Source organism: Polypterus senegalus, chromosome 16, assembly GCF_016835505.1.
Source record: "Polypterus senegalus isolate Bchr_013 chromosome 16, ASM1683550v1, whole genome shotgun sequence".
Lineage (NCBI taxonomy): Eukaryota > Metazoa > Chordata > Cladistia > Polypteriformes > Polypteridae > Polypterus > Polypterus senegalus.
The window spans coordinates 51,641,627-51,667,081 of record NC_053169.1 but is presented as its reverse complement, the minus strand read 5'-3'; the positions used below and the strand labels follow the sequence as shown (position 1 = coordinate 51,667,081).

The window sequence follows — 25,455 nt, the reverse complement described above, 5'->3', positions numbered from 1 at the left end:
AATCAGAAATAATTGAGGAAGAGTTACTAATCAGACTAGTTTGGAAAGAATATATCCACAATTCTTTTGCTGATGGAAACATTTCAAATGAGATTAAATAAGCACACTTAAAAAACAATCCCTAACAGCTAAAACTCTTGTATTGTCCCGGAGATTGGGCAAGTCTGTCACAAAATCCATCAGAATTGACTGGTGCATCAACTAGGGGGCAGAATTGCCTGAAGTAACCCGAGTGAGAGCCCCTGGGAAAGTTTTACCCTGTTAGACCCTTCACAGGCTAACACAACATCGTGTACTTTTTATCCCATCTTCTCCCATCAAAAATGTCTTTTGAATAATTCTAAAGACTGTGACACCAAACTGTCCATACATGGTGGATAGGTGTGCCCATTCCACACCCGTTTCCTTAATTCAGGTGGCACATAGTATTTCCTCACAGGTACCTTATGCTGGTCCGAAATTTGTGACTATGCATCCATTCTCCTCATTAACAAGATGTACATAACATTTTTACTTACCCTCATGCACTTTAGCCCTTGAAGAGCCTTGACCTCGCTTATGACACATTCAGCTATAGTGACACGTGCTATATTGTAGAGGGGCATTATGTTTTCTGATTCTATGATAGTTTCGTCTGGATCATAAAGTCTTCAAAGAGCATCAGACTTCACATTATTCCCTGCACTATACATGATTGTAAAATCAAACCACTTAAAAAAGAGAACTTACCTTGATTGCCTGGCATTCAGTCTTCTTGGCATTGTGAATGAGTTCATTTCAACATCTCCTACCACAGAAGAGCTACAAAAACATGGTAAATAAGAAAGACAGATTGTTATTGCTGTGTAATTATTCAATATTCACTCAATGGGCAACAAAATGTAGCACACTAGCTATCACAAAATGAAACAAACATACAAGACAAAAAGTAACACAACTACAAATATACATTTAAAAGAATGAATGTTGAATTGCATAGTGGCCTAAGGCCTAGAAATTTGGACTGTCATTTTGATCCATCAAAGCTGAGAGGGTGGGCTCTGGTGTTTTGACCAGTGCATCATCTTTCAGGAGCACAGTGAACAGCTCATGGACTGGGGTGCCACATTTACAGTAGACTCTCCAGATGTGCACTCCTAGAAGGACACTGAATCCAAAGTTTCATAAACTGAAGTAACCAAATCACACAGTAAGGCTGTGTCATGTTTTCTGGCACTAATGTCCACCACAGATCCCGTGGTCACAAGTTTGACTTTCATCTGTCTATTGTTATAGTCATTAGAGTTGTGATGTGTTGCATGTTGGTTAACACATGCAAACAAAAACTTCACTGTACTCTGTACATGATGCAAACCTTTAAATGTTTATAATTTGAACAATAAATATTTTCATTTCTGAGTTTAATTGATGTGGTACCCTGACAAGTTTATTTAATCTGCATGATCATTATGTTTGATGAGGTGTTCATGGTGCCATTTTGTTTTGGTGGACACTGACATTTTGCATTGTTGCTTGTGGCAGCAGCCGCTTTACTGATAGTAATAGCACAGGGGTTTATATATATTCATAAAATAGTACATGTATTCTTATTGTGCACAATTAATCAATACTATATCTCTTACTTGTTTTAAAAACATGTTTCAGTCTGAAAAGTATATACTGTACAGGCACATTACACTGGTATCTGCTGAACTAACCATGGCACCAGAGAGTGGTAACATGTTGTATGAGCGTTAGCTTATGTACAGGTAAGTATGAATTTCACTGTATTCTGTACATGTGACAGTAATGACCCTATAAACCTAAATAAAGTTGTTGCCAGCTAATTGCATTCCTACTGTTTAAAGACAGTGGCCTACATTAGTAATTTCTTCACAAGTACATTTCCCAGAAGAGATTTATTTAGCAAATTTTTATTAAAATATATGTTTGGGACAATGTGAGGTAACAAAATGATGACATGACACATGGATTAGGCGATATGAGCAATGTGAGATTTTTTTCATGGATGGATTGGTGTTGTTTGCTGTTTTTCGATGTTGGTCCTTTATTGTCAGAAACCTTATTTTCTCCATTCTGCATGCAAACATGACATTAAAGAATGTTCTTGCCAATTTCCACAAACTACATGGGTTAAGCAACATACTAAAAATATTTTGGGTAGAATATTCCTTTAAGACAAAAAGAAGCAATTAAGAGCTAAGAATCGTAACAAACTGAGTTAACTAAAATGAAGCACGTAAATATTACTGATTTAGCAGTAAAAACTGGCTTCTTAAATATGAAATAAATCCCAGAAGCTTCTGTGCCTCTCCACTACCAAACATGGGCTCTAAACTTATAAAGCAGAAAGTATTTAGTTTAGAAATGGGATGTATAGGTTAAGAATTTTTGTATGTAATTAAATCAATTATTACTGTACATGTTTTTTGTTTTTTACTTTCATATCATACTGTACATATTATAGAGAAAGTATACAGTAAGAATCGTGAAAAAAATCAGCCTCAAAAGTTTGATGAATCTTGATATTTTAGACCTTCCTGGGTCTGAAAATACCATTTTTGAAATGATATCTGTCTCTGTTTAAACACGATAACTTGAAAACGCTTTCACCTCGGTCAATGAGACTTTGTACACCTGCTTTATATGAAATATAAGGAATCCTATCAACTTTGGGGTCACTTCCGGCGACCAGACGTGATACTTTAACTGAATACTTTCGCGAATTTTCAAGTAAACTGTGGTTATAATCACAGATAGATGATTCAAATTTTATATAGATATTTATAATGATTAAAAGCAAGCAGATATGACATTTGAGAAAAATTACTCAACTGGAAGTAGAATTTTATTTAAACAACTATCCAAATTTTTTTTATCATGAAATATAAATGTGTACACGATATTAAAAACTGTACTCAATATAACACATATTCTTTCAATAACTATTTATTCATTTTATTTTAATTTATACATCATCAGTTTAACAATAATGTGTAAACATTGAACATGCCACATAAATATAAAGATGTAATGGGAACAATAAGCTGCTATGTTCCTGTCATGTTCCTGGTAATGCATCTAATTTTATAATTTTTTTTATTTCTGCCATTATTGTCATAATTAATGTAGCTAAATGCAGTTTTACCTATAGCAATTTATTGTCACAAATATTATATAATACTAACACTTTTTCTACGTTTTCAGGTCTCTGTAACTGTTTTTACTTTAGGTAATACATATGTAATCATGAAAAAATTCGTACCTCCATTTTCGACCTCCCTAAGTGCGAAAATATAATTTTAATATAAAGTTTGGTTACAAATAGAGATAAATGACTGTGTCAATTAGTTATGATGTGAAACAAAGACATATGATATTTGAGAAATATTGCGCAATTCTGATGACCTTTTTCTCTATCTCAGTATACGAGAAAGTCGAGGGGAGCACACTCCCATTTTTTTATTATTCTTAACTAACAAAAAAATCTAAATTTACCTTGGTGTTACGGTGCTGGTTCCATGTAGATGCTTCTGTATTTTAGATTTTTTTGTAATCTAGGAAAAAATAAAGGAAGGCATCTTTTAAATTCATTTCTCATGTGTCTTTTGGCCACTTATGACTACCCTGCTGTGATTCATGTTGTAGGTTAGACAATGCACTTTGGAATGCAAAACCTACTCACAATGTAACACAGAGCATGTCTAATGTGGAATATTAGATACATCTCTGAGATCACAACTCTGTTGCCACAGATCATCAATCCATTATAGACCTAGGAATGTATTCAATAACTAAGGCACTAGAACAGTATTGCATAAACATTAGTAGAAACAGTCTATATTAAATGGCAAGGGACCTTGTATGTGGCTGTAAGATGAGTCACAGTATTATGTGCCTTTAATTTTCTCTCTCAGTAATACTGGTTTGTATTTCTGTAAAATGCATGTAATTTTGTCTGACAGTAATACAGTGGAACCTCGGTTCACGACCATAATTCTTTCCAAAACTCTGGTTGTAACCCGATTTGGTCGTGAACCGAAGTAATTTCCCCCATTGGACTGTATGTAAATACAATTAATCCGTTCCAGACCGTATGAACTGCATGTAAATATATATATATATTGTGACGGACAGCCGGGTCCCATGCCCGGCCGGGACGCCTCTGATGCATACGCCCCGGGGGAGCCATCATGGACTTTGCAATACCTCCCGGGCGCTTGGGGCAGTCTCCTGGCACTGGATTCCTCCTCAATCTCCCCCGTGGCTCCATGGGACATGGAGTCCACCACAGCAGCCCGGTTGGGAGATGGGGTGGCCGCTAGGGGGTGCTGCAGAGTTCCAGCCACCACACTGGACGGTTTATCAGCCCCACCCGGAGGTGCAATTAAGACCAGCTGGTCAGGCACCTGGATCACTTCCGGGTGGGGCATAAAAGGGCCTGCCTCCCAGCAATCGAGGCCAGAATCGGGAGGAAGAGGACGAGGTTGCCTGGGAGGAGTGGTGGAGCAGGAAAGTGTGGGTTTGTGTTTGGCTTCTTTGTGGTTGTGCTTTGGACTGTGTTTGGGCTGTGTGGCACGGGGAAGACGTGTCACACAGCTGAAGAAAAATAAATATTTGTGAGTGTGAACACGTGCCTCTGCCTATTCTATGCCGGGTCGGGCGCTATAAAGCGCTTGTTTACACTGGCGTAGTCGTGCGGATCCCGGCCCGTCCATTTGGGTCGGAACCTGCGTTTTTTACTCTTGCTGACCCGGCATAGCGAAGCGCAACAGCGCGGGGCACGGTTCTCGGCTCAGCGGCGTCGGAGAGCGCGCTCCCGACGCAGCTACAGGCAAGCAGTCGGGCAGGACTGCACAGCACAGCGCACTGAAGCGCGCACACGCAGGAGCCGCAAGCCAGCACACGCGGTACAGCGCGCACACGCGGCAGGGGCCGCAAGCAGGCACGCGAGCCAGCGGGACTACCCAACCGAAGCCGCCGAGGAGCTGCTGCAGGCGCCTTTTGTCATGGGGAAGAAAAAAGCCGGGCGGACACAGAGGCCAACTGGCAGACGCCGCCACGCTAGTCCGCCGCACGGGTTGCAACCGGAGGTAGGTGACGAGTTGCGGGTATGTTTTTCCGCCTGCGGGTCATCCTACCTCCTGGACGCCGAGGGGCGGCACCCGTGCGGGCAGGGGACGAGTGTCCATGGCGTGACGACGGTGCCAGCTCGGGGTGAGCGAGGCGGAGCTGTGTCTTCCTCGGCTTGAGCCAGCGGCTGGCGGAGGAGAGCCCGGACGAAGCTTCCCAGCGCGGCGCCCTGCAAGTGGGGCAGGAGCGGCTCCGCGAAACAGGTAAACGGGGGGGGGACGTGTGTCAATCACCCGCCGAGGAGGATCGGCAGGCGGGGATGACGGACGCCCTTCCCTCTCCTCCAGACTACCCGAAGGGCCCTGTGGGGGATCCACAGGGTCTTCTTGGCACGCGGTCGGCGGAGGGCGACACGGAGAGCCCAAATCCACCGCCGCCGCCACTATTAATGTTTCTTGGGCTGTAGGGGAGGTGAAGTCCGTTGTCCTCGCCCTACAGTCCCTTTTACAAGTTTTTCAGGTCCTGTCGGAGGCGAAGGAGGGGCTGGAGAAGAAGCTCGGTATCCCGTGCGGGCCCTGGCTGAATGGCCGTGACGGCGGGTGGCCAGCCTCCCACCGGCAGGACAGAGCGGTGCAGGTAAGTGAAGCCGGCACCGCAGAGAAAAGGGGGCGGGACGCGACGGCAGCAGTGTTGCTTAGTACTGCCTGTCAGGCGGACCCGCCCACCACACGAGGCTGCTGTGATGACTGACAGCAAGGCGGACGGCGTGCGGGGAGGCAGCAGGTGGAAACCGGCTGCCAAACAACCCGCCCCGACCGCTAGCGCCAGTCTTGCGGCAGTCCAAAGGGACGAGGCGGCGCGGGTCCCTCCTTTCTCATAGGGGGACTCAGACCGCCAGTGCGACCCAAAGGAAAAGGGGGAACCGGAAGAGGAAACCGGAAACCCCGTACATAGAGCAGTGTATGCCTGACGGCTTGGAGCCGAAGGAGGGCTGCACTGCAGAGGGCGGAACCGTCACAAGCCCTCCTCGGAGGCGGCGGGCAGATGTTCCCTGCCTGCTTCCGCATGCAGAGGGGCCGTACTGGAGGGAGTCGGCGGGGTTATGACTGTGGCCGCGGTGGCCATGTCTGGCGGGCTTGTCCCGAGGGACATTGGGGCAACGCCCCAGACCTGTTTATTCTGTCTTTACAGGGCGCAGCCGCGGAACCAGGAATGCCGACTCCCCATCCTGGAGAAGACCGGCCCTCGCGGGGCAGGCCGATGAGCCCCAAAAGCCTCATCTGAGGGAGGGGCCATGTGACGGACAGCCGGGTCCCATGCCCGGCCGGGACGCCTCTGATGCATACGTCCCGGGGGAGCCATCATGGACTTTGCAATACCTCCCCCGGGGCGCTTGGGGGCAGTCTCCCTGGCACTGGATTCCTCCTCAATCTCCCCCGTGGCTCCATGGGACATGGAGTCCACCACAGCAGCCCGGTTGGGAGATGGGGTGGCCGCTAGGGGGTGCTGCAGAGTTCCAGCCACCACACCGGACGGTTTATCAGCCCCACCCGGAGGTGCAATTAAGACCAGCTGGTCAGGCACCTGGATCACTTCCGGGTGGGGCATAAAAGGGCCTGCCTCCCAGCAATCGAGGCCAGAATCGGGAGGAAGAGGACGAGGTTGCCTGGGAGGAGTGGTGGAGCAGGAAAGTGTGGGTTTGTGTTTGGCTTCTTTGTGGTTGTGCTTTGGACTGTGTTTGGGCTGTGTGGCACGGGGAAGACGTGTCACACAGCTGAAGAAAAATAAATATTTGTGAGTGTGAACACGTGCCTCTGCCTATTCTATGCCGGGTCGGGCGCTATAAAGCGCTTGTTTACAATATATATTTTTTTTTTAAGTTTTTAAGCACAAATATAGTTAATTATACCATTGAATGCACAGCATAATAGTAAACTAAATGTAAAAACATTGAATAACACTAAGAAAACCTTGAACAACAGAGAAAACTAACACTGCAAGAGTTCGCGTTATAGCCCTACGACCAGCTCAGAAAAACACTTTTTTTAATGAGTTTTAAGCACAAAATGAACATTTGAAAAATCCGTAATTTAATAAACAACCAAGAAAAGTAACATTGCAACAATGTACACATGCGCCTGTGTGTGTGTGTGTGTGTCTCTGTCGCGGGCCTGCGTGTGTGTCTGTGTGTGTGCCTGTCTCGCCTGTGTGTGTGTGTGCATCTGTCTCGCCTGTGTGTGTGTGTGTGTGTCTGTCTCGCACGCGCCTCTGTGTGTGTGTGACTCATGCGCGTCTGTGTGTGTCTCGCGCGCCTGTGTGTGTGTGTGTCTCGCGCGCGCCTGTGTGTGTGCATCTGTCTGTCTCGCGCGCGTCTGTGTGTGTGTCTGTCTCTCGCGAGCCTGTGTGTGTGTGTCTGTCTCTCTCTCTCTCTGCATAGGGAATGCACAAGAAGAGACTGAACACGTGCCGTGTGGACCCGTGCATGCACTCTTCACCAGAAGACACTCACACGGACACCTGGACGCACACAGAGGTTTTTGGAAACCATCCATGTAAAATGATGTCAAGGTGTCTGTTCTGTCCCATGAGAGCTGTAGTAGTAATAAGAATGTAAAAAGACATAGAGAGGGCCGGACTATGTGAAACATAACACCATCATGCTTCATTGTAGCCAAAAATTCTAGCTTGAAACTTGAACATAGATTGTAACTTTCATTGGGGTGTGTCTATTAAAAGTTCTCCACAGTATACTATTCACACCAAAGAAAAAAAATATATTAACTGCCAAGTCCTTGTGTGGAGCAAAATTAGTTGTTTTTTTTTAAATCACTAATAAAAAAGGCCATCAGCATAAAACTGAGTTACTAACTTAACAGTGTGACAGCTGAGATGGACTGAAGGACCTGTTTAACCATTTTTGCAAACTTGGTGGAAAGGATGCCTTTGGATTTTAGAAAGAAAAAACTGACATAGCCATGTTATTATAGGCTGCCTTTTTTAACCTTTTTCACAGAAATGTGTACTTGAATTAATTTTCAAATATTAGTCCCTTTACAGATGAAATGCTGTATTTAGGTGGGTAACTACAGTATTTTTGTAGAAATAGGTATTTACACATTTATTCATGCCTAATGACAACTAAATTAAACAAAATGCCACTGTTTTCACTGTTTTGTTTCTTTAAAAATCCAGACTTACAGAAATTTATGAATTTTGAACTGTCAAGATGTCTCTCATTACCTGTGCATGGCTGTCTTTAGTGAGTTCCTCGTATGCCATCTTTGCTGCTTCATGTTTTGCTTCCTTTTTTCTTTCAGCTACACTATTACCAAATTCCTGGTTACCAATTATGAACTGTCCAGCAAACCTGACAAAAAATGTATAAAAGCAAATGAACAAAGACAAACATACAGACACTTATCTTTTTTCATTTTCACTTATCTCTTTATTTATTTTTCCAAGCTATTCTGACAATCAAACATGTTGTAATAAATGAAGACCTTTATAGAAAGATCAAGCATAAAAGTAATCCTGTATGGCTTTTGCCTCTAAGCTCCTTATTCACATAAGACAGATCCAATTTTGTGTTTAGTTTCTCAGCTTCATTATAATTACAACCCCAAATCAGAAAAAGTTGGGACAGTGTGGAAAATGTGAATAAAAAAATAAAGCAGTAATTTACAAATTTCCCTTAACTTTTATTTCATTGCAGACAGTATGAACACAAGATAATTCATGTTTTTTTGGTCAACATCATTTGATTTGTAAATAAATATCCATTCTTGTCATTCAGGCTTGCAACACATTCCAAAAAAAGTTGGGATGGGGGCAATTCAGGGGTAGTAATGAGGTATAATAACTAAATAATGATGTGATTTGAAACTGGTGATGTTAACAGGTGATTGCAATCATGATTCGGTACAAAAGCAGCATCGAGGAAAGGCCTACTCCTTTAGGAGCAAAGATGGGCAGAGGATCGCCAGTTTGCCACCAAGTGCGGGCAAAAATCTTTGAAATGATGAAGAAAAACATTTCGCAAAGACAGATAGGAAGAGATTTGGGCATTTCTCCCTCTACAGTGCATAACATAATGAAAAGAATCAGGGAATCTGGAGAAATTACCGTGCGCAAAGGCCAAGGGCGTAAGCCTAAACTGAATGGCCGTGATCTCCGAGCCCTCAGACGGCACTGCATTAAAAACCGTCATTCATCAATAAATGATATAACTGCGTGGGCTCAGGACTACTTCAGGAAGTCACTCTCAAGCACTACAGTACGTAGTTACATTAGGAAATGCTAGCTAAAACTGTACTGAGCCAAAAGGAAGCCCTACATAAATAGTGTCCAGAAGCACCGTCGACTTCTCTGGGCTCGGAGGCATCTGGGATGGTCTATTGTGCAGTGGAAACGTGTATTGTGGTCAGACGAATCGGTTTTTCACATCTTTTTTGGAAGAAATGGACGACGTGTGCTGCGGATCAAAGAGGAAAAAGACCGTCCAGACTGTTACCAGATACAAGTCCAAAAGCCAGGTTCTGTCATGGTATGGGGTTGTGTCAGTGCCTTCGGCAAAGGTAACTTGCACTTCTGCGATGGCACCATCAATGCTGAGAAGTATATCTAAGTTTTGGAGGAACAAATGCTGCCTTCAAGACGTCTTTTCCAGGGACACCCATGCTTATTTCAGCAAGACAATTCCATACCACATACTGCGCGCATAACAAAAGCATGGTTGCGTAAGACGAGGGTGCGGGTGCTTGACTGGCCTGCCTGCAGCCTTGATTTGTCTCCTATAGAGAATGTTTGGCGCATTTTGAAACGAAAAATGTGTCAACGAAGACCCCGTACTGTTGCGCACCTAAAACATTGTTTGCAGGAAGAATGGGACAAACTAACACCTGCAACACTTAGTCACTTGATTTCTTCAATGCCTAAATGTCTTTTAAGTGTTCTTAAAAGACGGGGGAACCGTACAAAGTGGTAAATGCTGTACTGTCCCAACTTTTTTTGAAATGTGTTGCAAGCCTGAATGGCAAGAATGGATATTTATTTACAAATCAAATGATGTTGACAAAAAAACCATGAATTATTTTGTGTTCATACTGTCTGCAATGAAATAAAATTTGAGGAGAATTTATAACTTGCTTTTTTCTTTTTTTATTCACATTTTCTACACTGTCCCAACTTTTTCTGATTTGGGGTTGTAGAATTTTTAAAAGAATGTTTTATTGTCATGATAATCACCAGAAATATATTTCAAAATATTTTAATCTTCTTTTTATTTTATATTAGGACTTTCATGAATATTGGCCAGCATGGTGTTTCATTAGTGTTAGTTGATGCTTCACAGATTTGTCATCCTGGGTTTGAATCCTGACCTTGTGTGTGTGCAGTGACTTTTTTCAAGGCCACGTTTACTTCTGTTTTCCTCCCATAATCTAATGTTATGTATATGAGATTAATAATCTCACATGAGTGAGGGTCTGTGTTTGAACAGGCACAGATAAACTAGCACACTGCCTGTGTCTGGTTCCTGCCTTATAGGCTATGGCACTCAGACAGCTCTAACTGGTGTGTTTTAGAATGTTGTTGTAAGAAAATTAATGATAGATAGATAGATAGATAGATAGATAGATAGATAGATAGATAGATAGATAGATAGATAGATAGATAGATAGATAGATAGATAGATAGATAGATAGATAGATAGATAGATAGATAGATAGATAGATAGATTCACACATACATTTTTGCATGATCACACACCAGAATGACTAAAAAGGAAGTTAAACTTCTGACTTGGCATTCACAATGATGTGTTATATAGCCATATTTCCGTTGGTATGAAGGTGTCCCAGTAGCATTTCCTAACAAACCACTGCTGAATATTTTGTTGGCTAAAAGTCCTCAGTGTTAGCGTGTCATGGAGATGATCTGCAGCACATCCATAATGGTACACTACATGGTCAAAAGTTTGTGGACACACGGCTATTACACCTATAAGACCTTGGACATGCCATTCTAAAACCATGGGCCTTAATATGGAGTTGCTGCCCTATTTGTGGTTATAACAGTCTCCAGTCTTCTGGAATGAGTGTGAATGAGGTGAAAATAAAGCAGTGACAAGCCCCTAAATCAGCTAAATTAGTGTAACGATGGGTTCACTAAAAACTTAAGTTTTGTTGGTGCACCAATTACTGCTTTTTCTGCAAAGACTGCCTGTATGGTTAAATTGACTACTGATTCTTAATAAGCTTTTGAAATACTAATTTACAAAAGACCCTTTTCTGAGATATCCAATGCGGTGGGCGGCCATGGCCATTACCTGGCCGGGACACCAGCTGGATGGAAGGGCCGGTGGAGAGAGCATCTGCAAGACACTATCTCCCCTGAGATGCTAGAGGGCAGCCCTCCTGGATTCCCGCAGGGCACACTGGGAGTTGGAGTTTGGTGCAGCCCTGTTGGGTTCCATGGTGGCCACCAGGGGGAGTTGCAGAGCTTTACCTTTAACTTCCGTCACACCTGGGAGTGATTCTAGGTAACGCTACTGAGCCACCTGGACCACCCCCAGGACCAACATAAAAGGGACTGCCTCACTCCGTTCAGGGGCCAGAGTCGGGAGGAAGTAGATGAAGCTTGCTGGAAGAGGAGTGGAGGTGGAAAGAGAGAGAAGAAAAGGACTGTAAATTGTACTGTGGTGCATTGTACTGTGCTGTGCTCTAGTGAGCGAGAAAAAACTGTCACTCCTATGTTAAATAAAGGTGTGTTGTGTGCTACATTTGTGTGTCTGCCCATCTGTGTCAAGTTAGGGCAGCCATACGCGCCCTGGTGGTCCACACCAGATATAAGTTCACAGTTGAGGTTGATGCCTCCATTGTTGATGTAGACACCATTCTTTTTCATCTCTTCTTAAGTACCAACATATTAAACCCATGTACATTTTTTTTTTCAAAAAAATAAAACACTCACTTTGGCAAACTAAAATTAAGATTTTTTTTACCAAAAAGTTAGCCTTGGGAGAGCAGTGTCACTGGCTGAAAGGAGCTGAACATCCATTCATCATATTCACAGATCCGAAAAGCACAAATTATTTGAATTCTGCTAAACATCTGAAGTGCCAACAAGCTCATTGGGTTTTATTTATAAGTCAGTTTACTTGCATTGTTTTGCGCTGAGCTGAAGTAGAAGCATGCCAAAGCTAATGCTCTTTCTAAGCAGTATGAGACTGAAAAACTGCATTTTGAATCTGAAAGTATAATTCTATAGGAAAGGTTTATGGCACCTATTTATGTAGAACGGCCCTCTGTTTCATTAAACAAAATCCTGTCTCCAATGTAGATCCTCCTTGCTTTCTGGACACTCTGGTAGTAAACAGACTCTCAGGTTTGAATCAAGACACTTCTGGTGACCAATTCTTTGTTCTAATATAAAGGAGTATTGTTATGCTTGGGATAGCAACATAACTGAGCTATTAATTGCAAAACACAACACCAGAAATAAAAAATCCAAACATCCTGCAGCTATGTTTAGAGGTGCAAGAGTCCTAACCTGTACAAAGACACATATGTCTTGTCCACACTTTTTACATGTATCACCAGAACTGAAATCATTCACATTTATTTATTCATGCATTCATTTTCTAATCCTATTTTTTCCAGTTAAGGGTTACAGAGAGCTGAAGCCAGTTCCAACATCACTGGATGAAAGGTATGGACCAAAACTGGTCAGCACACCAGTCCCTCTTAAAGCACACTCTGACCCACACTTGCTCACACCAGGCCTGTTTAGGTGTAAGCAAACATACATGAACAAGTGAGATCTTGTAAATTGCACCCAGACAATGATTAGGCCAGGAACTGAACCTTGGACTCTGAATGGCTCACCACTATGCTGAGGTGCCACCTAATACTGGTATATAAAAATTAGACTTGTTCAAGGTAACAGTGAGTAGCCACATACCTTTCCACAAATCTGACAGAGGTGCGGTTCTTTTTCCCATACTGATGAAGCCAAGATATATAGTCTTCACTCACTGATGGCATACTCCACTTTGTTCTACTCGCAGACTACAGGAAAGGATCCAGAATGACACAGTGAGCAAACATCATGAAATATACTACTAAGAGCTAATTCATTTACTGGAAACATTATTGTTATTCACAATCTGTTCTTCTTACAGGAAGTCCTCATATGGGTAGAAGTTTTAAATCCCTGCAAATGCACAGTAGATTTAAAGCAGGAGGTGTTTCTGAGTCACCTCTGAGACAGAAGAAATTGTAATGAGAGGACCGGGAGATAGATGTGGTCAAAAGTCAAGATGATTCTGCTAAGCAGAAAGTCAACGATATCTTTCATTAAATCCAGCACATTAATATAGAGTCAAAGTCATTAAGCCAGAAATATTTTTCGTAAAACCAATAGAAATTAATTACGCACTAGTGAATTGCTAACCTACGCAAAGTTTATCTAATTTTGGATACTTAAGGAATCCTGATTCCTTCTGGGTATGTCTTCATGGTAACCATCACAAAATTGCAATATAACAATAAAAACTTTTCAGGAACATAAAAATGTTAAAAATGAATTCCTGAGGCAGAAAAACTCCAAAATGGATGCATACATATCATAAAGGACTCCATAATTCCCACAAAAAATAAAGTAAATATCAGATGATAACATGGGAGGGACAAGATCAGTAGTCTTATGTCTGGGTATAGTAGGCACCACAGTTTTTTGGGAACACTTTAGTTTAGGTACTGAAAAATTACACCTCTTACTCCTTTACTTTGTAACAGGACCTTAACAAATACTTCTTTGGGTCATCATAACACTTACAAAGCATCCGTAAAATGTTTATTCATCTCTGTAATGTGACCCGCTAATAGAATGTCACTTTGGAGTGGTTTCTCTCGTTATTTCATATTTAATGTAAGACCTGTGAATCCTTCATATTGACAAGTCATTTTACCAGCATGTCAGTATGCTACACAGCACATCAATGAATGCCCATCTGCTGATGTTATAGAAGTGTTATGTTGAACAAAAGATGCCTTTGTTAAGGTTTTGTTATATAACAGTAAATAAGTAATAGACACATTTTTTCAGTACCTAAACTAAAGTGATGCAGGCAGTTTTATGCTTTTTTGGCACATTTATGGTACTCTGCACAATTACAGTACTGCTTAAGCTACTAATACCCATATATACTGTACATACATGAACAGGCTGGTCCTCAAATCAGAACTGGGCCATCATGAAGCAGGCTCAGGTTTCAGAATGAGTTGTATTCTTTTTTTGTTGCCCTTAATTTTTATGTAACTTGTGAGCTATTTTTCTACTTCTTTCAATCTGAATTTGTGCGTAACAATATCATTTTTGTAAATTTAAAGTTTGGAGCATTTTAGGCTTTCCACTTTTTATTCTATATCAAATCACACTACTGTTCTTACATGAAAAAATAATCCATTAAATAAAGCATATGCCATATATAAGAAAAGTTACAAACCCACACACAAATAAAACAATCTACAGTGTATACATTGCCATATTCAATATGGTTGGAATTGTTGTTGAGTTAAGAACTATCACCTTTAGTTATGTCTAATAAAAGCTCAATACTTAACAATTTAAGACCAAAAAATGATGATACAATTTTTGAAAGGGTTCCAGAACTAGAGATCCTCTGTAGTCCATCTAGGCACCGTGAAGGCCAATGGTCCATTTCCTTCTTTTACAGATGATTTCCAGAATTCTGTTCTTTCCTTGGTCATCTTTATGGCTGTCCATTCTCCTCATTCCAGCCATTCATTGATGTCATCAACCCATCTTCTTGCTGGTCTTCCTACTCTTTTTTTCCAATTTCTTTTTCTCTTTTACCTTGTTCTGATTAGCTTCTACTCTCCCATTCTGTATTTGTGCCCAAAAAGACTTAGCCTCTTCTTCTTAATAACTTTGCAAAAATTTGTTTTTCATTTAGGATCTTTTTGAATTGTTTCATTTTTCACTTTATCTCCACCCATTTTTCAAAATCGTCCTGTCTGTTTGAAAGAGCTACATACTACTACACTACAAAAGGTCTTATCCAACCTACGGTCTGCTGTAGTTAAATGGTTGCTCTGAATAGCTGGTCTACTATTTACCAAACCTGCTGCAGTGTGACAACTGTTAGCAGTAACCAAGATTATGCTCTGCATTGAAGCATTAGGGTACACGGACTAGTTGGTAAAACATTTTTGGAACCTTAGCTTAAACTGGTTTGGGAAGCCCTGGTCCAGTAGACACTTAGGGTACTTAGGGTGTCTTCAAATATCAATCTGACAGCATTTTAAATGAGTTAGGTGAATAAGGTTTAAAAAGCTATTCAGAGCTGAATGTTTCATTTTGATCAGAATCTTTCTTGAGAGAACTCCTAAAACTCTGTCAGGGGTAACAGCCACATTCCATCATTCCTGCTTGTTGTGACGCGTGAGTCACTGTCTTGCACCCCAAAACACGAGGCTGAGTCTCAGTACTTTAGCAACACCAACTTTATTCTGCTTGAAACAGGAACTGCACGGTTATTTATTGTAGTGGGATCTATCATTCTCCTATACACAGACACAGTAGTCAGGCAGGGTTGTGGCCAGATTAATGGCCAAGTAATCCTGTTCCCTGCATTTATAATGTTCCTTGCATCACCCATCAACGGCAGGTGGTCATAGCATGACCGCAGTCATTTCAGTCTTGTTTTCTCGGCGAGCTGCCACAGCGATAGGAGCCCACAGTTGCCCCGGCAACTGACAGGCTATCTTTCATAGTTGCGACGATTGCACTTTGGGACGCTCTTCAGCATGTCGTCCCATTGAGGGGAGCCCGAAAAGAGTTTAGAAACCTTACAATGTAAGCATGTTTCATATGTTTATTTTGGGTTATTTTATGTTTTTGTACTCTGGTCTTTGTATGAGATCATTTGATCATTTCAAAGCAAATTAGAAAACCTTTATTCCCATTTTGTTTGTTTATGCGACGCATTTAAATACATCACATGACCACAGTCATCACGTTAATTACATCTCGGGATTTGACACTACAAATATGGCCGCAGTGATGTCATACTTTATCCCTCAGCAGATAAAAGATAACTGAGATGACTATCAAAGTGTCTTGTTATTTAGTTATAGATAAATGAATATCTTTAACATGTATTGGTAGATGTGTTTCAGAGAAGGGTTTCATGGTTCTGGCCCCCCCCTTTGCAGCAATCACAACAACGTCAACACTTTCTGGGGCAGGCGAAATCAAGCCTGACCAGGAAATGCTACTACAAAATAGAGACATACTGATATGAATTAAAAAAAGAAACAAGGCTTTGTGTCTCGAAATTTACATTAAACCCACTTCTTCACAAAATATGCTCCAAAATTATATTTGCCTATGTACTATGCACTAGCTCCCCTATACACATAATATAAGAGGGCAATACCCCTCCTTAAGTGATAAGGTGGTAAGAAATCACAGGACAAATAACTTAGCTATCTTTAATGACAGCTTACGCAGCGTAACAGATGAAGTAAGCCATGACAAGAACCCATTTCGGGAGTGGGGGTTCGATGTGTAGAGTCTGCAATTTTCATTGCTATGTTGGAAGGATTTTCAGAATTAGATGACGTTATCTCTCATCCGTCCGTTGGCTTCAAAGGTGTCCTGGGCAATGTTCCCAGGCTTTATACTCTTTCTTCACGTGCAGGCCCCCACTTAGGTGAATCATGCCATTCCAAACAAGGCAAAGAGGGTACAGTTTCATGCTGACTTTGACACACAGAAATAGTATACTGTACAATGCCTAATTCGCAGTTGTCCCTGTCTTGTCTTCTAATGCCTGCCTAACAGTTCTAAATGATGAGCCCCTATACTGAATCTGGCTTTGTGTTAGCTGTGCATATGAGTAGAAAGAAAAGTAGATTTTGCAAAATATTTGTACAGAGCACAGTGACATATTAAAAATATACTTATTATAGCCTATAATTGTGATTGTGGTTTATTTTTTTTACATTACCTGTGTACTGCTGTCTTGTGTAAGTTCTTCATATGCAAGTTTGGCCGCCTCATGTTTTGCTTCTTTTTTTCTTTTACCTACCACATTAGCAAACTCTTGCTCATCAGTTCTTACGTGGCAGGAAAACCTAATACAAGAGTTAAAAAAATCAAATTAATAATTGATGTTCCCCATGTGCTTCTGTGCTCAAGCATCAACTACTATTATCTGAATTTGACACACGGGGTTTTGACAGTTTGTATGCATACTGCATAGAGCTGCCATGGCACGTCAATTCTAATCCAGCAGGACAAACCCTTCATTTGTATAGTGCTGTCCATAATTTTTCATTGATTTACCCCTGCGCGCCACAATTTAAAATTACAAATCAAACAATTCAGACACCGTGATTAAAGTGCACATTGCAGACTTTCATTTAAGGGTATCTGCATACGTTTCAGTCACACCAGTACTGAAATTCTCAGCAATTGAAATGTAAACAAGTTTGATGAATGAAAATGAAGCCTGTCACTGCATGAATACTCCACACATATTGTACTATGATCCCAAACCGGACTAAGTAGATTTGAGAATGGTAGCTATAAATGGCTGGGTTATTTATACTGTAGATGAAAAAAATCATTAAAAATTATTCTTTTTCCTGTTTTGAAGCCTCGGTGTGTCATGGCTGTCAGCTTGCTTGATCTGGAAAGTTAGCAGTGCAATATGCTAAGGTATCTGGTGGACGACCAGGTACGCCCTAATTATGGAAGGACCGGGTGAGAAAATATTTCCAGGACATTTTCTCCCCTGGACCGATTGAGGGCAGCCCCCTTGGCTATGGGTCATGAGCTTGGGAGCTTGTATCCAGCAGGGGGCTTAGGCTCCCTCGGAATGAGTTCTTTTGTAATTGTGGCGTGTTACATAACCCAAATATATATAGATATGATATAAAAAGGTGATACCCCTCCCATAGTGATATGGTGGTAAGAAATCACACAGGAGAAATAACTTAGCTTTCTTTAATGACGGCTGATGCTGCATAACAGACAAAGGAAGCCATGACAAGACCTTCAGGAGTGGGGGCCCAATGTGTAGAGTCTGCCATTTTCACCATGCAGTGGAAGGATTTTCAGGATCGGATAACGTTATCTTCCATCCGTCCGTCAGCTTCAAAGGTGTGCCGGGCGATGTTCCAAGGTTTTATACTCTTTCTTCACGTGCAGGCCCCCACTTAGGTGAATCATGCCATTCCAAACAAGGCAAAGAGGGTACAGTTTCATGCTGACTTTGACCCACAGAAACAGTATTCAATGACCCTCAGTGTGACTGCCCATTTCCCAGTTGTCCCTAACTTGTCTTGTCTTAAAATGCTTGCCTCGCAATTCTTATATGGTGAACTCCTGTGCTAAATCTGTGTCCACTGTGCATGTGAGTAAAAAAAGGCAGATTTCTAAAATATACATTTGCAAAGAGCACAGTGACACGTTAAACTTATACACTTATTACAGAGCTCAACCCTGCTGGGGCCCGTGGCTACCACCACCTAAGTAAATGCAACTGGAAGAAGCTCATTGGTCGCCTGGAGTCCTTCCGGGTGCCCTATATAGCCTAAAGGGGCTGGTCGCCAGAAGTCAATGGCCAGAGTCAGGAGGAAGAGGACAAAACCTGAGGAGAAGTGGAGATGGAAGGACTAGCAGAAAAAAGGGACTGTGTTGGGTTGTGGTGATTTGTGCACTGTGAAGAACTGTAAATAAACTGGATGTTGTGTGCTAAACTCACTTCACTGTCTGTCTGTGTTGGGTTAGGGAGGCTGTGCGCACCCTGGATTTCACATGTAGTAAATGCCAATTTCTATATCAACTCAAAGATATGACATTTCAGACTTGCATCTTTCAAGATTTAACAATGAATCACAACTTACTGTTCCAAAAACTTGATGTCTATGGAATTTTGTTTCCCATACTGATAAATCCAAGACACGTAGTCCACACCTGGAAGACACATTACTTGCATCTTGTTTTTTGATGTGAGCTAAAAAGAATCCAAAGGAAAAACAACCATGAAGACCAGTTTAATAGGCATGGCCAGTGCCCCCTGTGTGCTTTGGATCATTTCATAATGCACTTGGTGCCTGACAGCAGAATAAAAGAGAACTCATAGGTGCAGGTATTTCCTTTACAAAGCCCTCAAAAGTCTTATACCACAAGGGACAGTGTGGGGATGTGACAGTGCGGGTCGGTTCCACAGTACCGGGTGTCACCAGGAGCCTCTTGAACCCACCACTGTCGATAGTCATGAGCTGAGCTAATGAGGACAAACACACCAAGCAAGGAGAAGATGTAATGTGCTGAGTGTTTTTATTAAAAAGAAAGAAATAAACAAAACAAGTGTCCAAAAACTGCAGTGCTTCAAAAACGTTCGGTAATAAATAATGTAATTAAAACAAAAATAAAATTTAAAATTAAAAACGAGGTTAAAACTCAGCTGGCAGGGAAGCCCGGTGTAGTGCTCTTTAACTGGTGGCTCCTCTGCTTATCTCATACAGGCCTTGCAGCAGTGGAGTCACCCTAACAAAAGGTGCAGCTGACCTTCAACCAGATCTGGGTCCCTGCCGTCCCACTGCTACAGTAAGGCTCCCTCTCTGGACCTAGGCTTGGGTCCCCAATGACCATGGTGCTCCCACTGGGGTTCATGCCCCCTCGACCCCTGCTGCCTTCCCGGTCTTCCAGACATGTTCAACCCCTGAGAATATCGACCATGCACTCCTCTCCTGGGGCTGTCTTCCCAGCTGCCTGCCTTCTCTCTCCTGAGCCTGCTCTCTTCAGCTCGCTCACCTCCTGCTCCTTCCGCTTCGTCCTGCCTTCTGTTCTCTCTTTCCCTTTAACCTCCTCCAATTAGGGTCACGAGCAATCCCACACCTGTGCACTAACGGCAGGACCATCCGCTCCCCCATTGTGCATAGAAACCACTCTCACCACACTACCATGCCCCCAACACAAAGACATGACTGCAGCAATTATTTATTTAAAAGACGGAAATCAGCCACAGACCTCACTTTACCACAGGCAGATGATTGCCTGCTGAATTACATCAGCTATTGCCCCAGTCAAGGAAGAGGGCTGGTGACAAATGGTCTAAATGAGATGGCGCTTGCTTGGAGCCTACAAATGAAAAAGGCACATGGGAAAAGCAACACTCTAGTTACTTAAAACCAGTGGATACTCAATAGTGTTGAGCAGCTATCTCAATAAAAGCGTAATGGAGCCCAAACAGGTTCTACAATATGTTGTTCACCCATAAAGAACTAGGCCTGATCTACTGTGGATGTCCTTCATTGGTGGGTCCACCCAAGTAACAATACACAAAACGTTTGAATTGTAGTCCTCATTTTGACTCTTCAGCCCTGGGTTGAGAATCTGGACAGTCTTGTGGAGTAGCAATAGCAGACTATGGAAATATGTCCATGCAGCGTCACCATGCTACTACTTGAATTTTTTTGCAGACCTCCTCTTGCTGCCTACTGGCCATATGTGAAAGACAACAAAGAGTTAAAAACCCCAAGGAGGAAACGGCTGTAAGGTATTTATAAAGAAGTCATTACTGTTTTTACAATTTTATTTTAATTTTTATTTTAATTTTTTTTTCATTTTTATTACTATTTAATTTAATATTGTTTCTTTGTATCAGTATACTGCTGCTGGATTATGTGAATTTCCCCTTGAGATTAATAAAGTATCTATCTATCTATCTATCTATCTATCTATCTATCTATCTATCTATCTATCTATCTATCTATCTATCTATCTATCTATCTATATCTATCTACTGACATTTTTTTCAAATGCTGCTTTTATGTGTACTCAGAGCTCAAAAGTTGTGGCATCGATGGAGGAGAGTGTCTTACCTCATCACTGGCTGACCACAGCTCTCCAGGTGGTGTCTCCAGGTTTGCATTTTGCTTGGTGCCTTCATTAGTTCTACGAATTGACTCCATACAGGATCCTCCTGCAGGTAAACATGACCCCCACCCACAAACAGAACAGGTTAACACGGTCACGGCCAAAAGATTTGAGAATGACACAAATATTAATTTTCACAAGGTTTGCTGCCTCAGTTTGTAGCAATGCTACTAGTAGTTAGAAGTGCATCTCCCAGCAGTCCTTGCATGGGCTGTTGGGGTTAAAGGTGGCCAGAGGGGTTTAAAAGGAGGGCAGGTGTCAAAGAAAGGAAAAAGTTTGTTTTGTTTTGGTTCGTTGTGTGTTACGTTTATCTGTCGTGCTTCCTGCTGTTATTTGAACCTTAATTAATCATTGTGTCCTGGACTGTATTCGTTTGTTGAGGTCTGGATCATCTGTCTACCTGTATACTGAGGATTGTGTTTGGTTTCATTGGCTTTCCCGCAAGAAAAGGAGCGCTCCTGAACCATCCCTCTGACTTCATCCTTTCAGTAACTACCGGTAGGACTGAGTTTTCTTTCACCCTTTCAACATACAGATTTCTGGACTTCACTTCACCACCTCTCATTTCATCTGGTTTGGTTTACATGGACTTTGCTGCGTGTTTAATTGTGTTTCTTTGTTAAATGTAATATCGCCAAAGGAGTCAGGGGTGGCATTAGTGTTTTCATTTAGTTCATTTAATTTAATTATATTCTTTATCGGTTAATGTTCCCAGCGTGCTTTATTTGGTCTCTGTAGTGTGCGTGTGTGTGTGTCGTTCCAAGGCTGGGGTTGTCCCTGGTAATCCACCACTAAAATAAATAAATCACCGTCACCTTGACGGTGTGAATCTTAGCGGCACTTGACCTCTACAAATTTTTATGATGGCAATTTGCATGCACTCCAGAATGTTATGAAGAGTGATCAGATGAATTGCAATTAATTCCCAAGTCCTTCTTTGCCATGAAAATGAACTTAATCCTAAAAAGCCCATTTCCACTGCATTTCAGCCCTGCCACAAAAGGACCGGCTGACCTCATTTCAGTGATCCTGTCGATAACACAGTTAAGAGTGTCGATGAGGACAAGGCTGGAGATCACTCTGTCATGCTGATCGAGAAGGCTTCAGGGCACCCAAGAAAGTCGAGCAAGCACCAGGACCATCTCCTAAAGTTGATTCATGGCTCAGGATCAGGGCACCACCAGTGCAGAGCCTGCTCAGGAATGGCAGCAGGCAGGTGTGAGTGCATCTGCACATACAGTGAGGTGAAGACGTTTGGAGGATGGCCTGGTGGGTATCAAGAAGGGCAGCAAAGAAGCCAAGAAAAACATCAGGGACAGACTGATATTCTGCACAAGAAACAGGGATTGGACTGCTGGGGGAAAGTCATTTTCTCTGATGAATCCCCTTTCTGATTATTTGGGGCATCTGGAGAAGAAAAGGTGAGCGCAACCATCAGTCCTGTGTCATGCCAACAGTAAAGCATCCTGAGAACATTCATGTGTGGGGTTGCTTTTCAGCCAAGGGAGTGGGCTCACTCATAATTTTGCCTAAGAACAGAATGGTACCAAAACATCCTCCGAGAGCAACTTCTCCCAACCATCCAAGAACAATTTGGTGATGAACAATGCCTTTTCCAACATGATGGAGCACCAGGTGATAACTAAGTGCCTCCTGGAACAAGAACATCAAAATATTTGCTCCATAGCCAGGAAACGCCCGAGGTTTTAGTGCCTCCTTAGCATTACATTATTTTGTGAAAAAACTTGCAAAAAGCATTACATTTTTTGGCTTGAAAAAATTACATATTTATTAAATCTCATTTTCTTACTGTAAGTCCCGGGTTCGCTTCGGTCCTCCCTGCGTGTAGTTTGCATGTTCTCCCCGTGTCTGCGTGGGTTTCCTCCGGGCACTCGGTTTCCTCCCACAGTCCAAAGACATGCCGGTTAGGTGGATTGGTGATTCTAAATTGGCCCTAGTGTGTGCTTGGTGTGTGGGTGTGTTTGTGTGTGTCCTGCGGTGGGTTGGCACCCTGCCCAGGATTGGTTCCTGCCTTGTGCCCTGTGTTGGCTGGGATTGGCTCCAGCAGACCCCGTGACCCTGTGTTCGGATTCAGCAGGTTGGAAAATGGATGGATGGATCTTCCTACTGTAAAACATGTAAAACGCTTAAAGTACAAAATCAGAAGTATAGAAAGTATAATAATGATACAAATCATAATAAGAAGAAAAAGAATACTAATACTGTCAAAATGTGTCGTTTGTGTGACACAATCCATAGTCAGAGTCAGGACAATCGTAACGTGATCCCTTGCAGATTGATCTGCTTTTGAACAGCACACTGTACATGTGAGATTGACACAGACGTTGTTTTCGAATTCCTCGGACTCACTTTCGATTTCACTGTCTGTTTCCATTCCACTGCCTATTTTCACAGATTCGCTTCGTCATCACTGCTCGTATCACTGCCAAGAGCGTGCAACCCTGGGCTGCTGAAAAACGATTCTTAAGAGACACCATTATGAGGCTAGGTCTTTAGTAACATTTGCAAAACATTTCCTGAGATTGGGAAGATATTAATAATTTACATTTCATATCAGTCTTTTTTTAATGTGCGCAGTTTTGTTAAGACGTTAATAATTTTCATTCCATATATGCTACGATAATGTGAACAACTTGTTAAGATGATTATGTACTGCGGCTTAATCGCAGGCTTTTAGCAGGTAAGAATTTTTGCCGTTAATGTGTCCACAACTCTCTAAAGAACTGACCGAGTTATAGAATGAAAGACTCTAATTATGGTATTCATTACTTTTAGTCTCCTCACAGTCAAAACCTGCTGAATGTCTTTTTTCTTTTTCTTTATTTTATTTTTTTTTTTTTGTCCTCCTGGTTCATGCCTTTCACCCTGCACTACCAGGCAACTAACTGCATTAGCGTCCCTGAGGTGTTTTTCTTTGATAGTTTTATTTCATTTTTGGTGTTGTACACCTCGTTTGTTGTTAGTACTTTGTTACTTTCACTGGTCTATTGGAGAACTGCCGCCTGCATTCACAGGATAATAAATTTGGTCTTGTGCTTGATTTACTCCATCGCTGACCCCCTAATGGAATAATACATGGATGGATAAACAAGCTTTAATTATATGGTGTCTTCCTGTGACAAACCCGTCACAACTCACTTTGCAAATTAGAATTACAACTGAACGGCGACCTATGCACAGTATCTGTTTTACATTTACTTATTATTTGGCTGATGCCTTTAACCTAGACAACTTACTGTACATTTGAAATACAACTGGTTACATTTATTTTCTTTTTTTCCTACTGGATTACAGGCGGCTGCTATCAGTCGCAGGATTGGAACTCAAAACCTCAGGGTTTGAAAAGTCCAAAGCTTTAATCACTATGCCACATCCCCTGGTATAAAGTGATCAAATACTAAAAAGTAAAATACATTTGAAAGCAATAAGAGCACTTTATCTATAAATATTGATACATAATAATTAAATTTACACCGCGCTTAGCAGCCCGCTGCCGTCGGGTCCCAATCCGGGTGGCTTGTCGTGTGGTGGGTGTGGCAACGCGCTATCAGCGCATGCTCTTTACCAGCCAGACCACTTTTTCTGTTTCAGTTGCACTCGCAATCGTGCAGTGTAATTCACGTCTGGACAGGGTCCGAGGAAACCGGATGGGCACAAGATGGGCACAAGGCGCATGTCTGTCAGAGGTCATATTTGGAACATGCCCAGACTGTTCTCCAGCTAATCATAATCAAAACACAAATCGTGCACCTAAAATCAATTTGATGACCGCCATACATACAAATATGGATATTTTAATAAGAGATCTGATAACTTCACATGTCGTTTGCGCTATTCCATCCTGAGGTGAGACCTCTACCAAACCTCAAACTCAATGCTTATCGGACCACAAGGAAGTCGTTTCCGCCGTGCTGTACGCTCATCAAAGCTGCCCCGTCGCCGCCCTTTATTACCAATAATAACACCGTATGATATTACACTATTTCAGTCACACACAGTACTCACTTTTGACTGTGTCCACTGTGAAATCTGCCAGTCGGCGCACACACCCGAGTGTCACTCTGCGCTGTCACTTGTCAGACTTCTTCTAAACTTCATATTCAGTTTCTCCGCCGTTACGTCACGACAAGAAAGAAGTACCCAACGACCGATTGGATACCAAAATCTGATTGAAGGGCCTTCCTAAAAAGACATCACAGCGGGGTGGGTTTATGAAACTTGATCAGGCGAACGATTCCGTTTATTGACATAACGACTCAGTCTTCGTGTTCTTCCGTGCTCTTCAAATTAGGTAGAGTATTTTATAGTGTCGCTTTAAAAAACAGAAAGTGCGCATTAAGCCCTGCAGTGTGTCACGCAATCGGAGCCCGTGATTGTAGCCGCTCC

General features: G+C 42.1%; 1 protein-coding gene across 2 annotated transcripts in view; it reads right to left on the bottom strand.

Annotated features, from left to right (window-relative positions):
- Positions 1–25,206, bottom strand: part of LOC120516523 (interferon-induced, double-stranded RNA-activated protein kinase-like) — a 60,713-nt gene extending 35,507 nt beyond the window's left edge. The window contains exons 1-8 of one of the 2 annotated variants that reach the window (XR_005630856.1): positions 25,075–25,206; positions 20,994–21,094; positions 19,011–19,120; positions 17,108–17,234; positions 13,033–13,139; positions 8,314–8,440; positions 3,499–3,557; positions 730–801 (exon numbers count right to left, since the gene is read on the bottom strand). Coding sequence is in view for 1 of the 2 variants with exons in the window: in XM_039738255.1 (XP_039594189.1) it covers positions 730–801; positions 3,499–3,557; positions 8,314–8,440; positions 13,033–13,139; positions 17,108–17,234; positions 19,011–19,120; positions 20,994–21,083 (692 nt within the window). In the remaining variant the exon portion in view is untranslated. The remainder of the gene's footprint in view (positions 1–729; positions 802–3,498; positions 3,558–8,313; positions 8,441–13,032; positions 13,140–17,107; positions 17,235–19,010; positions 19,121–20,993; positions 21,095–25,074) is intronic. The other variant, XM_039738255.1, reaches the window with a different exon arrangement.
- Between the last annotated feature and the right edge of the window lie 249 nt (positions 25,207–25,455).